Source organism: Ictidomys tridecemlineatus, chromosome 12 (assembly GCF_052094955.1).
Source record: "Ictidomys tridecemlineatus isolate mIctTri1 chromosome 12, mIctTri1.hap1, whole genome shotgun sequence".
NCBI lineage: Eukaryota > Metazoa > Chordata > Mammalia > Rodentia > Sciuridae > Ictidomys > Ictidomys tridecemlineatus.
Genome location: NC_135488.1, coordinates 32257653 through 32273269, shown reverse-complemented (window position 1 = coordinate 32273269; position 15617 = coordinate 32257653). Strand labels below are relative to the sequence as shown.

Below are 15617 nucleotides of genomic sequence, written 5' to 3'. Positions count from 1 at the left end.
ACATTGTGACTAATAGACAGAATACAACGATCACAAGAGATTATTATGAACAGTTAAGTGTCAGCAAATTAGAAAAACCTAAAAGAAATGGATGAACTCCTAAGCACATACAACCTCACAAAACAGAGCCATGAAGAAACAGAAAACCTACACAGACTAATAAGGAGTAAGGAGACTGCGTTGGTAATCAAATGTCTCCCATAAAGAAAAGCCCAGGATTTGATAGCTTCACTGCTGGATTTGTCCAGACAATTAAAGAAGAAGAAATGCCAATTGCTTTTTAAAATTTTCCAAGAAGAAAAATAAATAAATAAAAATAAAGAAGGAAAGAAATTGTTTCAAACTTATTCTAGGGAGCCAACATAATCCCAACACTAAAACCAGACAAGACCCTGCGCATGCACATGTGTGCACACACACACACACACCCACAGACACACACACACACACAGAATTACAAGTCAATGTACCTGATGTATTAGGATGCAAAAACCCTTAACAAAATGCTACTAAACCAACTTTAACAGCACATTTAAAACATTATTCACCATGACCAAGTGTAATTCATGACAGGGACACAGGAATAGTTCAATATAGGCAAACAATGTGGCACATCACATTATAATTCTGTTAAAATAATAAAAAATATAATCATTGCTCTAGTTGCAGAAAAATATTTGCCAAAATTTAACATCTCTTCTCAACAAAAACTCAACGAATAAGTACAGAAAGAATGTATCAACACAATAAAGGCCATATGACAAACCCACAGTTAACATTACACTGAATGGGAAAAGTTGAAAAGTTTTCCTCTAAAATCTTCCAAGATGCCCATTTTTACCACTTCTATTCAGCATAGATGAGAAGCCTTAGCCAGAGCAATTGGCAAGACAAAGAAATAAAGGGCATGCAAATTGGGAAGAAGGAAGTTAAATTGTTCCTGTTTGTAGATGACATGTTCTTACATGTAGAAAATCCTTAAGACTTCACTAAAAAAAAAAAAACTATTATAATTCATAAATGAGCTCAGTAGAGTTACAGGAGACAAAATCAGCATACAAAACCAGTATCATTTCCATATGTTAAAAGTGAACTATCTTAAAAAGAAAATTTCATTTACAATAGTTTAAAAAATCCCTAAAAATAAATTGAACCAAAGAGATGAAAAGCTTCTATGATGAAAACTGTAAAGCATTGATGAAAGCAATTGAGGAAGATTCCAAAAGATGGAAAGATATCTTGTGTTCTGGAGTTGAAAGAATTAATATTGTTAAAATGATCATACACTTCCCAAAGGGATCTACAGATTAAATGCAATATGTATCAGAATTCCAACATCATTCTTCACAGAAATAGACAAAGCAATCTGAAATTCGTATGGAACTGCAAAAGACCTTGACTAGTCAGAGCAATCTTAGCCAAAAGAAGTAACACTGGATACATGTCAGTACAGGACTTGAAACGACATTGCAAATCTATAATGACCAAAACAGCAGGATTCTGACATAAAAACAGACATGGACCAGTGACTTGGAACAGAGAGTCCAGAAGTAAATCCACACACTTACAGCCAACTGATTTTCAACAAAGGTGCCAAAAGCACACATTTGAGAAAACACAATCTACTCAGTAAATGGTAGTGGGAAAGCTGAGTGTTCACATTCAGAACAATAAAATTAGACCCTTATCTCTCACCATGTAAAAATTGGTTACAATTGATTAAAGACTTAAATATGAGACCCCAAACCATAAAGCTACAAGAAGAAAATGGGAAATACCTTAATATCTTGATCCACCATGGCCTGCCAAGCTGTCCCTACTCTGGGCTCCTTCTGTGGTGCTGGTTTGTGAACTCTTGTAGAGGTCTCCTCTGACTATATCTCTATGCTCTGTCATGTCCTCCTCCTCCTGGAACAGTCTATGGCTCCCTTCCACTCAGAGCTGCTCAGTTGTTTCTGCTCCATCCCCTTCTTCCTCCTCAACCCTGCCAACTCCTGTTTCCATCTTGTACTTTCAATTTCTAACCTAAGCCCTTTTGTTGGGGTTATTCTTTCTTAGGCAATCATTTACCTCTACACTGTGAGGTTGGATGCTGATTTATTATCTTTATTTTCCTTTTGTTTTTGTTTTCTAGGATTTTTTTTGGACACTGCTTATGTATTGTTATTTTTAGAAATAATAATTTTTTAAAAACTTCCTGTTTAATTAAAAAAATGACAGCCTGGCATGGTGGCCCATACCTATAATCCCAGCAATTCAGGAGGCTGAGGCAGGAGGATCACAAGTTCAAGGGCAACCTCAGCAACTTAGTGAGGCCCTAAGCAATATAGCAAGACCCTATCTCAAATCAAAAAATAAAAAGGGCTGGGGATTTGGTTCAGTGCCTCTGGGTTTAATCCCTAGTACCCTACCCCAAATGACAGATATTCTCTCTCTCTCTCTCTCTCTCTCTCTCTCACACACACACACACACACACACACACACACACACACACACACACACTTTTTATAGTCACTTGTCCCCAAAGAATGTGAGGCTCAGAATTAGAATTAAAGTCTCTAGGGAAGAGGGCTACAAGTCCCCATTCAGGAGCTTCTCACAGCCTCGAGCTTCCTCTAAATTCTTACACACACTCACCCAAACCACAGAGTCCTGGACATTCTGAGCCTGGTTAGTTTCTAAAGGAGTCACCACAGATGTCCCAGGATTTAGACTTCAGTGAGGCTGGGCCTTCTGGGCCTATTCTTTTTTGGGGAGAGGGGAATACACAGGATTGGACCCAGGGATTCTTAACAACTGAGCCACCTCCCCAGTCCTTTTTATTTTTGATTTCTATTAGATCTCACCAAGGTGCTGAGGGCCTCCCTGAGTTGCTGAGGCTGGCTTTGAACTTGCAATCCTCCTGCCTTAGCACTCTGAGATGCTGGGATGACAGGCATGCACCACCATGCCTGGCTTTCTGGGCCTATTTTAAGGAAATTAGATGGTAAACACATCCTTGGCAATTTTGGGAGATTGAAGCCACGTGCCACCCACTGCCACTGCTGCCTCACACATATGGGAGTTTGGTTTTCTCTGCTAGCTATTGCATTTCCATTTGCCTGAAAGCTCTCTGAGGGTCTTCATCCTGTTGCCTCGGCTCCCAAGAGCCACAGAGTCCAGAATCTTCCCCCAGTCTTTCTTGACCTTTGAACTAGTCAAGGGTATCACAGTGGAGTTCTGCTGAGGGGGAAAATAAACTATGTGGCATTGAAGACCTGGTAGGAGACAAACTGTGCCCCAGGCTGTCAGGGCCGGTCTTCTTCTAGCCTGTGGGTGGGGGCTGGTTCTGCCGTCCTTTGACTAGAGTGTTCCTTCAGTCATTTTGAAACCCTGGTCACCTGGTTTCCTGGGCAGTGACAGATAATGACCAGAAGAACCTGCTGCCCTTTCCTGCATGGGGGACAGAGGAGCAACACCCATTGTTTCTTCAACATTATGATGTGGAGTGTTAGCAGCTGTGATTCTTAGTGTAACTACCACTTCTCGGCTCTGAGGTGTTGGACTTAGTGCTCCTCTTTTTCCACAGGGGAATTTGAAAGATGATTCTAGAACATTCCAGCACCTCTTCCGAACCTTACTTTCTTCATCTGGAAAGTGGGGGTGACATCCCTTTCACAGGGCTGCTTTGAGGATGGAGAGGAGGAGGTGAAGTGAATGAGCCCCCCACCTGCATGGGATGTGAGGGGACTCTGGCCTTGGGGTGGGCACAGGAGGCAGGAGGACGTGCAGTTGGAACCTGATTTCTTGTGGTTTCCTGGTGAGGGGAGGAGCCCTTGGCTGTGGAGGGCAGGTAGGGAGGGGGAGGTAGAGCTTCTCCAGGTTGGAGTCTTACTGATTATTTATAGAATCGGCTTAACCTCATGAAAACAATTAAGAATTCTGGTGGCCTTCTGAAGACTCCTCTGCTTCTGTCACTACAGGTGGTTTATACTGTCCAGTGTGATGCTGAGGAGCATAAAGGAAGGGCCAGGCCCTAGAGGGTTTTCCTCATGGCAGGCAGCAGGGCTGATCCTCACAGATTTTCAGGGATCTGAGGGCAGCAGGACCCTGGAAGTTCAGGCTTCTGTAACTCCTGTGCCCATTTTCAGCAACAAAGCAGGTCCCCCAGGCAGTAGGTCCCTGAGGCTCAGATATATGAACTGCCCTGTGAGCACCCTTCTGTGAGTTTCTGTATCCTCTGTGGCTGGACAATTTTGATAGGGGTGATATTTGACATTCTTTTTTTTTTTTTTTGCTTTTATTTTATTTTATTTTTATTGGTTGTTCAGAACATTACAAAGCTCTTGACATATCATATTTCATACATTTGATTCAAGTGCGTTATGCACTCCCCTTTTTACCCCGTATACAGATTGCAGAATCACATCGGTTACACATCCACGTTTTTACATATTGCCATACTAGTGTCTGTTGTATTCTGCTGCCTTTCCTATCCTCTACTATCCCCCCTCCCCTCCCTTCCCATCTTCTCTCTCTACCCTATCTACTGTAATTCATTTCTCTCCCTTGTTTTTTTCCCTTTTCCCTCACTTCCTCTTATATGTAATTTTGTATAACAATGAGGGTCTCCTTCCATTTCCATGCAATTTCCCTGCTCTCTCCCTTTCCCTCCCACCTCTCCTCCCTGTTTAATGTTAATCTTTGTCTCATGCTCTTCTTCTCTGCTCTGTTCTTATTGCTCTCCTTATATCAAAGAAAACATTTGGCATTTGTTTTTTAGGGATTGGCTAGCTTCACTTATCATAATCTGCTCTAATGCCATCCATTTTCCTGCAAATGCCTTGATTTTGTCATTTTTTTAGTGCTGAGTAAGACTCCATTGTGTATAAATGCCACATTTTTTAATCCATTCACCTATTGAAGGGCATCTAGGTTGGTTCCACAGTCTAGCTATTGTAAATTGTACTGCTATGAACATGGATGTGGCAGTATCCCTGTAGTACGCTCTTTTAAGGTCTTCAAGGAATAGTTGGAGAAGGGCAATGGCTGGGTCAAATGGTGGTTCCATTCCCAGCTTTCCCAGGAATCTCCATACTGCTTTCCAAATTGGCCGCACCAATTTGCAGTCCCACCAGCAATGTACAAGTGTACCCTTTTCCCCACATCCTCGCCAGCACTTGTTGTTGTTTGACTTCAGAATGGCTGCCAATCTTACTGGAGTAAGACGTTATCTTAGGGTGGTTTTGATTTGCATTTCTCTGACTGGTAGAGATGGTGAGCATTTTTTCATGTACTTGTTGATGGATTGTATATCCTCCTCTGAGAAGTGTCTGTTCAGGTCCTTGGCCCATTTGTTGATAGGGTTATTTGTTTCCTTATTTAATTTTTGGGGTTCTTTGTATACTCTGGATATTAGGACTCTATCTGAAGTGTGAGGAGTAAAGATTTGTTCCCATGATGTAGGCTCCCTATTTACCTCTCTTATTGTTTCTCTTGCTGAGAAAAAACTTTTTAGTTTGAGTAATTCAGAGCCACTGTGCTACCTGCAGATAGATGCTCCTGGGAGAAGTAACGGGACAATCACTGCTGATCTGTCTGATGGTGTTTTATGGAAGCAGATCTGGACATTGGGCAAGGCTCTGGAGATTTTTTGGGGGAGAACACCAAGCTAAAGGAGAATGGAGAGGCTGGGAGGGGGGCAGAGACAAGCTTGGCTTCCTTCACCGTTCGCCTGGGCCTAACCCTGTGTTCTCTTGAGTGGGCAGTTCTTTGTGTGAGGAAACACTTAATACTTTGAAAATGAGCAGTGGGCTGCTGCCATTGCAGTAAGGATCTCAGGAAGTTAAAAAAGAATAATTAGCCACAGTGCAAGTTTATGGTGCAGAATAGTTTAATGATGTCACCATGCAGAGTGGCAATTTAAGATTTTTATGTGGCCTCCCAAGAATTTTTGTTGGTCTATTTGCCAACTTTTAGAAAGTTGTATAAAGTCACATGTGGGGGGTGCTATTTGCCTGTATATGATAGGGTATAATCACTGATACCTTGCTATGTATTAGAATTCATAGTATTTGGAAGAGAGAGGAATATCAGTATCCCTTATTGAGATTCTTTTGAAAAATATGACATGATAATTTTAAAATGTTTTTTACTATAGATGAAGACAATATGCAAAATAGTATTTGTGAATCAAAAGTTAATGTGATGGATCAAAATTCTTACAGTGATTATCATGATTAGAAAAAAATATGGCTATTTTATTACTTTCAACTTTCTGCATTTTTCCCCCCAAAGGAGGTCAGTAGAGTGGAGGAAGGGGACAAGGGGGAGGCAGGAGGGAAGGGAGAGAGGGAGGAAATGCTGGGGATAATGTTAGTCAAATCATGTTGTTATATTGTGTGCGTGTGCAAATGTGTGACAATGAATCCCACTGTTATGTAAAACTATAATGCACCAATAAAAATATAGAAAAATTAATTTTCTGCATTTTTAATTTCAAAGAAAGTGTTAATCCTGTATAATGATGGGATTGCAAATTAAAATGTGTTTCTTATTTTCTTTATTTCTTCTGCAATAGGGCTACATGATGGAAAACCGAATCTCAGACTTGAAGTGTGATGCAGATGTGTTTGTAACTTTCGAAGGTGACAATGTTGTCATGCTTCAGGTAAGGTTCAGGAAATGTTTATTCATTTTAAACAGCATAATTTTGAAGTTCAAGAGTTATCCAGCAATCTGTAGTGCTTCACATGTTTTATCTTTATCTGATGTCTTTATTTAATTGGCAGGTGTTTTCCTGTTAGGTACTTGATGTTTGCAGTAGCTGAACAGTGGATTAGATCATTGCTCTCAGCTTATCTTCAATGTTGAATTATATTTTTTGGTTTCAGAGAACTACTCATATGTATTAAGTCAGATTTTTCTACTAAGAAGGCTCTTCCAAAGGAATATGGAAGCCCTCAAAGATGAACAGGAAAAGGACATAAGATATCAAATTGCAAAAGGAGGGGACCGAACAGCCTCACTAGTGATGAAAGAAATGTATCTTAGGAAAAATTGCAACACTGTTTTCTTTTCTCTGTCATATTGACTCATCCTCAAAAGCACCATTGTTGGTGAGGGCACAGGGGGTCTCCTTGCATGTTGCTATTGGGCTGGGTATAATTTTACTCCTGGGACTCCACCCTAAAGTAATAATCCTAAATACAGCAAGACTTTAGGTACATTCTCACCAGTACGTTATTTATGACAGCAATAATGCTAGAATCCAAATTTTCAACAATAGCAAAGTGATTTTATAAATCATGTTCTGACCACTCAGTGGGGAGTTCTATAGCCTTTAAAATTGGACTGTTTGTAACAGAAATTAAAAACTTATGGTACATAAAATGATATAAAATAGTACATGGAATGTGATCAAAACTTTGTGTTTTTAAACAAGAAGAATGGGGACTTCTGGTCCACCAAGATGGACTAGCCCCATCCCTCGCATCTTCCCTCTCAACCATTAGAAGATCTGCATGTAAAACAGCAAACCAGCAGGGAGACTGAAAGGGGACAGGGAGACGGCAGCTTCCAGGGTACTTCAGAATCTGAGGAATGGAAAGATAATAATTGATTTGGGTTTCCTTGTTGCCTCCCATATATCCCAGTCAGGGTACATATCTCCTGGATTTTTAACAAGTGCCAACAAAATATACTCTAAGAGGAAGCCTGCTCCCCCTAGCTGAAGGACCAGGAAGATGGAGGCCTACTAGAAAATCATGTTGGCAATATCCACTGGACATCGGTTAGATAGAAGAAAAAACCTAACTACTTTCCCAATCCTACCCTTCCAACAATTTCAGCAGGTCCAGCTGGGAGCTGATCTTCTGTCTCACCCCCGACCCAACAAAGTCAGCAGAACCAGGTGGTAGCAATCCTGTTTCTCCACCCGGTGGTGTTGGTGGGTCTGAGTAGGGAGCTAATCTTCCTTCTTGCTCCTGGTGGCAGCAGGAAATGCTCAGCCTCTCCCATCATGGAGTATCAGCAGGACTTTCTGGTGAACCAAGTTTTTACATCCACCATTCAGGCGATATAAGGTGGAACTAGTCACCATTATGCTTCAACTGCCCACACTGGTGTCAGGCAGGGTCCAGTGGAGAGCAGAGTCCCAACCTCTACCTGACATCTTAGACTGAACCAGGAATAATAGGGGGTAGTTGACAGTTTATATTCTCTCCCTCCCTGGTGGTAGTTGGCCCACCAAGGAGCTGACACCCCATACAATACAGCAATAAGAATCCAAACAAGGTAGTGTGACCAGAGTTGGTGGATATTGTCATCTCTTCCCTCTCATCCTTCCCAGGCCCCAAAGGGGTCACATGAGAAGCTGAGCCACAATCTCACTTGACATCGATAGAATGAAGTGATTTTCTTTCCCCTCCAGGCTTCAGCAGAAGCCTCTCTCCTCACCCAGCCTTAACAAGGCATAATGGGGTGGTGGGAGATGGCAGTAACTGGCATTCTGACTCCTCCCTCCCACCCACCTGTATCATCAGGGCCAAGTGTGGGCTGAATTGTCAGCTACATGCAGACAGGGCGAGTTCCTGCTCTGCTTTTGCCAGGGCGCTGTTGGAGAGACCCAGTAGAAAGATGGACATTCTACTAACCCAAGATTGAATAGAATTTCATAATGCAGTATGCAAAGAGCCTGATGTAATTTTAAAAACTCACCTGTCATTACAAATAATCAGGAAATTTACAACTTAAATGAGAAAACCAACAGATACTGACATGGAGAAAAATCAGATCTTGGAATTATATGACAAGAATTTTAAAGTCCCTATGATAGAAGTGCTCAGGTGATAATAACATATGCATCCGAAACAAATAGAAACAACAGAAAAATATCAACAGAAATATAGGATAGTTGAAAGGGGGGCCAAATACAAATTATAGAATTGAAAAATAAAATAACTGAAATAATAAGTTTGTAGAATGACCCCAGAAATAGAGTAGAGAAGACAGAGAATGGAATCCATGAACTTGAGAGAAGATCAATAGAATTTACCCAATCCAAATAACAGAGAACTTAGAAATGAACAGGGTCTTAGGGACCTGTATAACTATAGCAAAAGAACTAGCATTTGGTGGTTCCATTCTCAATCTTTTGAGGTATCTCCATGCTGCTTTCCAAAGCAATTGTACCAATCTGCAATCCCACCAGCAATGTTTAAGTGTACCTTTTCCCCCAAATCCTCACCAACATTTATTATTATTTGTATTCTTTATGATCATCATTCTGACTTGAGTGAGATAAAATCTCAGTATAGTTTCAATTTGCATTTCCCTGATTGCTAAAGATGTTAAACATTTTTTTTTTCATATACTTGTTGGCCATTTGTATTTCTTCTTTTCAGAAATGTCTGTTTAAATATTTTACCCAATTAGTGATTGGATTTTCTGTGTTTTTTGTTTGTTTGTTTGTTTATTGTTAAAGTTTTTGAGTTCTTTATATATTCTGAATATCAATCCTCTGTCAGAAGAGTAGCTGACAAAACTTTCTCTTATTCTCTAGGCTCTTTTCCACACTCTTAGTTGTTTTCTTTGTGTTACAGAAGCTTTTTGATTTTATGCCATTCCACCAGCTCTCCCACTCCTTGGTATTTATCCAAAAGAACTAAAATCAGCACACTACAATGATACATGTATATCAGGGTTTATGGTAATGCAATAGTCAAGTTATGGAACCAGCCTTGATGCCTGTCCACAGGCAAATGAGCAAAGAAAATATAGTATATATGTTCAATGAAGTTTTATTCATCCATAAAGAGGAATGAAATTAGTCATTTTCAGGTAAATAGATGAAACTAGAAAACATCAAACTAAGTGAAATAAGCCAGCTTCAGAAAGTCAAAAGTCAAATATTTTGTTTCATATGTGGAACTGGAGAGAAAGAGAATTTTAAAATGGGAATCTCAAGAAAATAGAAGAGAAATCAATAAAGTAAAGGAAGAGGATCAAGAAGGAGGAAGGAGGGGCTGGATTAGCTCAGTGGTAAAGCAAAAGGCCCTGGGTTCGATCCTTAGCACAACATAAAGATAAACAATTAAAAATAAAGTTTTTTTTTTAAAAAAAGAAGGAGGATGGAGGAGTATTGGGGAATTAAACTTCCAAATGATGCTATATCTGTGTATAAGCATACTATAATGGATCCATATATAAATATACACTACCTAAAATAATAGAAGAGAAATCAGTAGAGTATAGGAAGCAGATCTGGAGGAGGAAAGAGAGATGGGAAAGGGAAGGCACTGGGGAAGAAGATCGATTGAGTTATGTGCATGTATGAATCACACTGTTATCGATAAGAATAATGCACCAATAAAAAAGAGAACTAGTGTTTGTAGTATCAATCTCAGAGAGGAAAGAAGGACCAAGGATGAACAAGAACTCAAGGAAATAAAGCCCTAAAACATCCCAAATTTGTTGAAATATATACAACTGCAGAACCAAGCAATAAATGGACCCCAAAAAGATCAAACCTAAGAAATTCACTCCAAGACATGTCATAATTAAACTCATTTAAACTCAAAACCAAAGTTTGAGTTTCTATTCAAAAGTAGATAAAAAGAAATGATGCATTATAGGGGAAATCAATTCAAGTGGCAGCAGATTTCTCATATGAAACCATGGAGGCCAGAAGAAAGTAGCACAACATTTTCAATTTCTGCAAAAAAAAAAAAAAGAAAAAGAACCATCAGTGAAAAATTCTATATGAGGAAAATATATTTCCAGATTGAAGGAGAGATAAAGACATTGTCATATTAAGGAATGCAAAGAGAATTTGTTGCTGGCAAATCTGCTCTTAAAAATGTAGCTAATGGAGATAAGCATGTAGCTCTGTGGTAGAATGATTACCTAGCACAAGAGAGACCCTGAGTTCCAGCACCACATATGCATGTGTGTGCGCACACACACACACACACACACACACACATACAGTAGTCAAAGAAAGTTCTCTAGAGAAAAAAGGAAATGATAATGGAAGAAGGCTTAGAACTTCCAAAAGAATAGAAGAGCAGTGAAATGGATAGGGGTAAATATAATATACTGTCCCTTCTTGTAATTAGGTTTATAAATTATATTTGATGTTTGAGACAATAATTATAACACCTTTTGATATATTGTTCAATGTATATAGAGAAAATACTTCTGAAAATCATATTTTAAAAGTGAGAGTGTAAAGAACCCTAAGTGGAAATAAAATTTCCGAGGGGAAAAGAGAATGTAACCAATGATTGGAGACTTCAACATATCACTCTCAGCAGCTGACAGAACTACCAGATAGAAAATCAGAAAAGAGGTGGATAAACTGAACACATTTGAGCAACAGGATTTAATTAACATGGACAGAACAGTTCACCTAACAAGAGCAGAATGGGTGTTTTGCAAGCACTCAAGTAATATTCACCAAGATAAACTATATCCTGAGCTATGAAATAAACCTTAAAAAATTTAAAAAATGATGTAGAATATATTTTCTGACCATAATAGAATGAAACTAAAATTAATAACCAAAAGATAAAAGAAATGTTTCCAAATACATAGAAATGAAGAAAAACATTTTTAAAAATCCTGAGGTCAAAAAGAAAGTCTCAAAGGAACTTTAAAAATACATATAAGTGAGTAAAAATTATGACACAACATATCAAAATATGTGGGATACAGATAAAGCTATGTTGAGAGGGAAGTTCATAGCACCAAAGGCTTACTTTAGAGAATAGGAAAGGTCTCAAGCCAGTCATCTGAGTTTCTACTTCAAGAAAATAGTGAATAAAGAACAAAATAAGTACAAACTAAGAACATGAAAGGGTATAATATATATGGGAGCATAGATTCATGAAATTGAAAGCAGGGGACTAGTAGGGGAAATGTATGAAACAAAACAGGTTCTTTCAGAGGAAAAAAATCAATAGAGTTGATAGCACTCTAAAAAGAATGGTAAAGATAAAAAGTTTCAAATCACCAATGTCAGAAGTGTAATAGTATATATTGTTAGAGTTCATATAGTCATTAAAAGAATAATGAGAGAATATTAGACAGTAACACTTGTAAATTGGATAACTTAAAAGAAATGGACTGAGATTCCTCAAAAGCCACCAACCACTCAAACTTAACAATGTTGAAATCAGCAACCTGAACAGGTCTGTAATATTAAAGTAATTCAATTTTAATAATAACAGCAAAGCTCCTGAAGAAATCCTCAGACCTAGGTTTAGTTGGAGAATTCTAGCCAACATTTAAGATATTTTAAACAATCTCCTCCAGAAAATAGGAAAGAACACTTCTGAGGTCATTTTAGGGGCTGGAATTGCCCTTGATCCTAAAACTAGACAAAGACAGTACGAAAAAGGCAAAACTATATACCAATATATCTCATAAACTTAGATACAGAAATCCTCAACAACACATTAGCAAGTTGAATCTGGCAGTGTATAAAATGAAATATATACACTATAACCTGGGAAAATTTATTTCTGATATGCAAAGTTGACTCAATAAATGCAATTTATTCTATCAATAGATTAAAAAAGAAAAAATTATATGATAGCTCTATACAGAAAAAAATTTGAAAAAACCCAACAATCTTTCATGATTAAAAACTCTTAGTAAACTAGGAAGCAAGGGAATTTCCTCAATCTAATAAAATTATGTATAAAACTTATAACTAATATCATGGTTAGTAGTAGAACACTGAATAATTGACTTCCAAAGTCAGGAAAAAGGCTCAAAAGTTGACTATTACCATTGTCATTCAACATAGTGCTGGAAGTCTTAGTTGCAATAAGGCGGGAAAAATAAAATACGAAATTAGAAGGGAAGAAAAATTTTTAAAAATCCCTATTTGCCAATTACACAGTTGTCTACATGGAAAATCCCAAAGAATGTTCAAAAAGACTACCAGAATAAAGATTGATATACAAAGATCAATTGCTTTTCTATATACTAAACATGAACATATGGAAAATGAAATTTAAAATACAATATCATTTACAATTGTTCCAAAGAAAATGAAATGCCTAAGTATAAATCTAACACAACAAGTATAAGATTTATATGCTGAAAATCACAACACCTGCTAAATGATGTCAAAGAAGACCTAAATAGATGGAAAGACATACTATGTTCATGGATTAGAAAACTCTGCATGGGAAAGATGTCAGTACACTTCATATCTATAGATTTAATGTAATTTCTGTCAAAATTACAAAATAAGATTATTGTGGACAAGTTTATTCTAAAATTTACATGGAAAAACACAAGACCTAAAATAGCTAAAATAAAATTCTGAAAAATAAGAATCAAGTAAGATGAATTACTCTATCAAACATTGAGACTCATTAGATAACTATTAGCAATCCATATGGTATATGGTGAAGAGATAAACACACAGATAAATGGAAGAGAAATTTCTGGGCCCCCAGAAATGAGCCCATAAAAATGGGACTTATTGATTTTTTTTTTAAATGAGAAGCAATTCAGTAGAAGAAAGACAATATTTTCAACAAGTAATACTGAATTAATTGGATACCCTGAGACAATAAAATGAACCTCAATCTAAGTCTCACACATTATTAAAAATTAACTCAAAATGGATTATTGACTTAAATGTAACTTGTGAAATTATAGAACTTTTTAAAAAAATGTAGAAAAGAATTCTTGAGACCAGGAGCTAAAAAAAAGCTATTTTAAACCTGACATTGGAAATATAGTTCATAACTAGAAAAATTGATAAACTGAACTTCATCAAAACTTAAACTTTTGTCCTGTGAAAGACTCTACGATCTTTCTACTGTTGAATTTTGAGAGTTCTTTATATATGCTAGACCCAAGTCCTCTGTTGGACATGTCATTAGCAAATATGTTCTCCCTGCCTTACTTTTCTAGAGAGTAATTAATTGATTAATTTCTAGAGAGTCGAAAGCATGGAATACAATTGATTGATGAATTCAGGGGGATGTAGCTGGAGGTAAAGTTATTTCTCTTGGCCTTTATCTGAAGAGATGTTGGACCCAGGAACTGCCCAATAGCAGGTCTGCAGTTTGCCACATCCAAGCACCTGACTACAGGAAGTGCATCTGCCACAGCTCCTGACACCTGCTGTGGGCAGAACACTCAAGCCCAGGGAGGGCTTAGGCACCTCGAAACCAAGATCCCTAGGTGCATTCACTTAGAGATGGGGGCGGGGGGGAATCAGCCTGTTGCTTGTCATCACTGGACACACACTGTATGCCCTGCTGTGCTCCCAAAGTTTTCAAGCCACTTGGCATCCAGAATCAATGCCAGTACCATGGCAGGGCTGTACCATGACACAGCCTGCACCATTCAGCTGCCCTTATTCTTATATATTGGGATCCACTCACCCTAGAGAGGCTGCCGTTCTCTGTCCTGGATTCTGCTTTGGCTCTCCTAGCTGAAGTCAAGAGGGGAAATTGAGAAGACTAAAGGCAGAAAATAGCGAGTGAGTTTCACAGTATTCTGGTATTACCTACAGGGCTTGCACATCGTACCCTGAAGTGAAACTCTTGCAGTCCTAGAGTTCCTAGCGATGTTGGGGTTGCTGGTCCAAGACGGGGATGATGTGTTTTCCATTTCCTGCAGGCTTTCTTTTAAGCCAAATAGAAGGTTTTCTGACCCTTCCATTATTTCGAAGGGCAGAGGCTGTAAGCCTTTGGTGAAATTTAATTACATCCTCCACCAAATCCAATTATGACCTACACCCATGAAATCCCATTATAAATTTATTTTGCTTCATTAGAGATACATCAAGACAGGTCCTCTCCTAATCCTTTCTGGCAGATCTCCTAAAGAATGTTACTCAGAGGCTTTGCACTTATTGTTCATCACCCTGCAGTGCACATAAGCAAAAATGCAAATGACCTACTGTTAACTTACTTAATGACCAAGCGGGGGCACCTTCTTGCTGCCTGGTCAGAGTGCTTGTGTTGTAGACTTGTGTCTCAGAGCTGCTGATATCAAGTATGTGTGCTTCCTGGCTGGAAGCTTGGCAGAGGTGCTACTAAGCCTGACGTCCTGAAAGCAAAGAGTTTTTCTCCAAGCAAGTGAGCGCTGGGTCATTCTAGTGCCAGATATAACAGGCAGCCATGAGAACAAAACCTCTTGTACTTTTTCCATGTTTAAAACTCCAGATCTTAGATTCAGCCAAGATGTAGTGTTAGGACAGGCCTTGATGCAGGGGCTGAGGAGGCCAGCCTTCCTTGCTGGCCTGAGCTGTGCTATTGCAGCAGGCCCACAGAAGCTATCAAGTAGTAGTGGAGTGTTAGCCATTGATCTTTTGTAGTTTCATTTAAACTTAAACTGAAGGGGAGGGGGGGAAAAGACCAAATTGTTATCAGATTTTCTATTTAAAAAAAAAAAGCAGATTATATAGGAATCTTAAAACCCTGACGGTATTTTCCTAAAGATATTCAGAGAATGAACAATCAATCATCATCAGATACATTTTTTTCCTTATTTGCAATGTTTACAATGAAAAAATTCAAGAGAAAGTTGGGAGACTAGTATAACAATGCAACAAAAAGTTGGGAGGCTAGTACAATCAAACTCTGGGCCCACCTGTTTTCATCAT

The 15617-nt window shown here is 38.5% G+C and overlaps 1 protein-coding gene across 6 annotated transcripts in view; it reads left to right on the top strand.

Moving 5' to 3' along the window:
• Positions 1–15617, top strand: part of Acoxl (acyl-CoA oxidase like) — a 337320-nt gene that overhangs the window by 202340 nt on the left and 119363 nt on the right. For all 6 annotated transcript variants that reach the window (XM_078028311.1, XM_078028313.1, XM_078028310.1 and 3 more), the window contains one exon: positions 6561–6650. In XM_078028311.1, coding sequence (XP_077884437.1) covers positions 6561–6650 — 90 coding nt within the window. The remainder of the gene's footprint in view (positions 1–6560; positions 6651–15617) is intronic.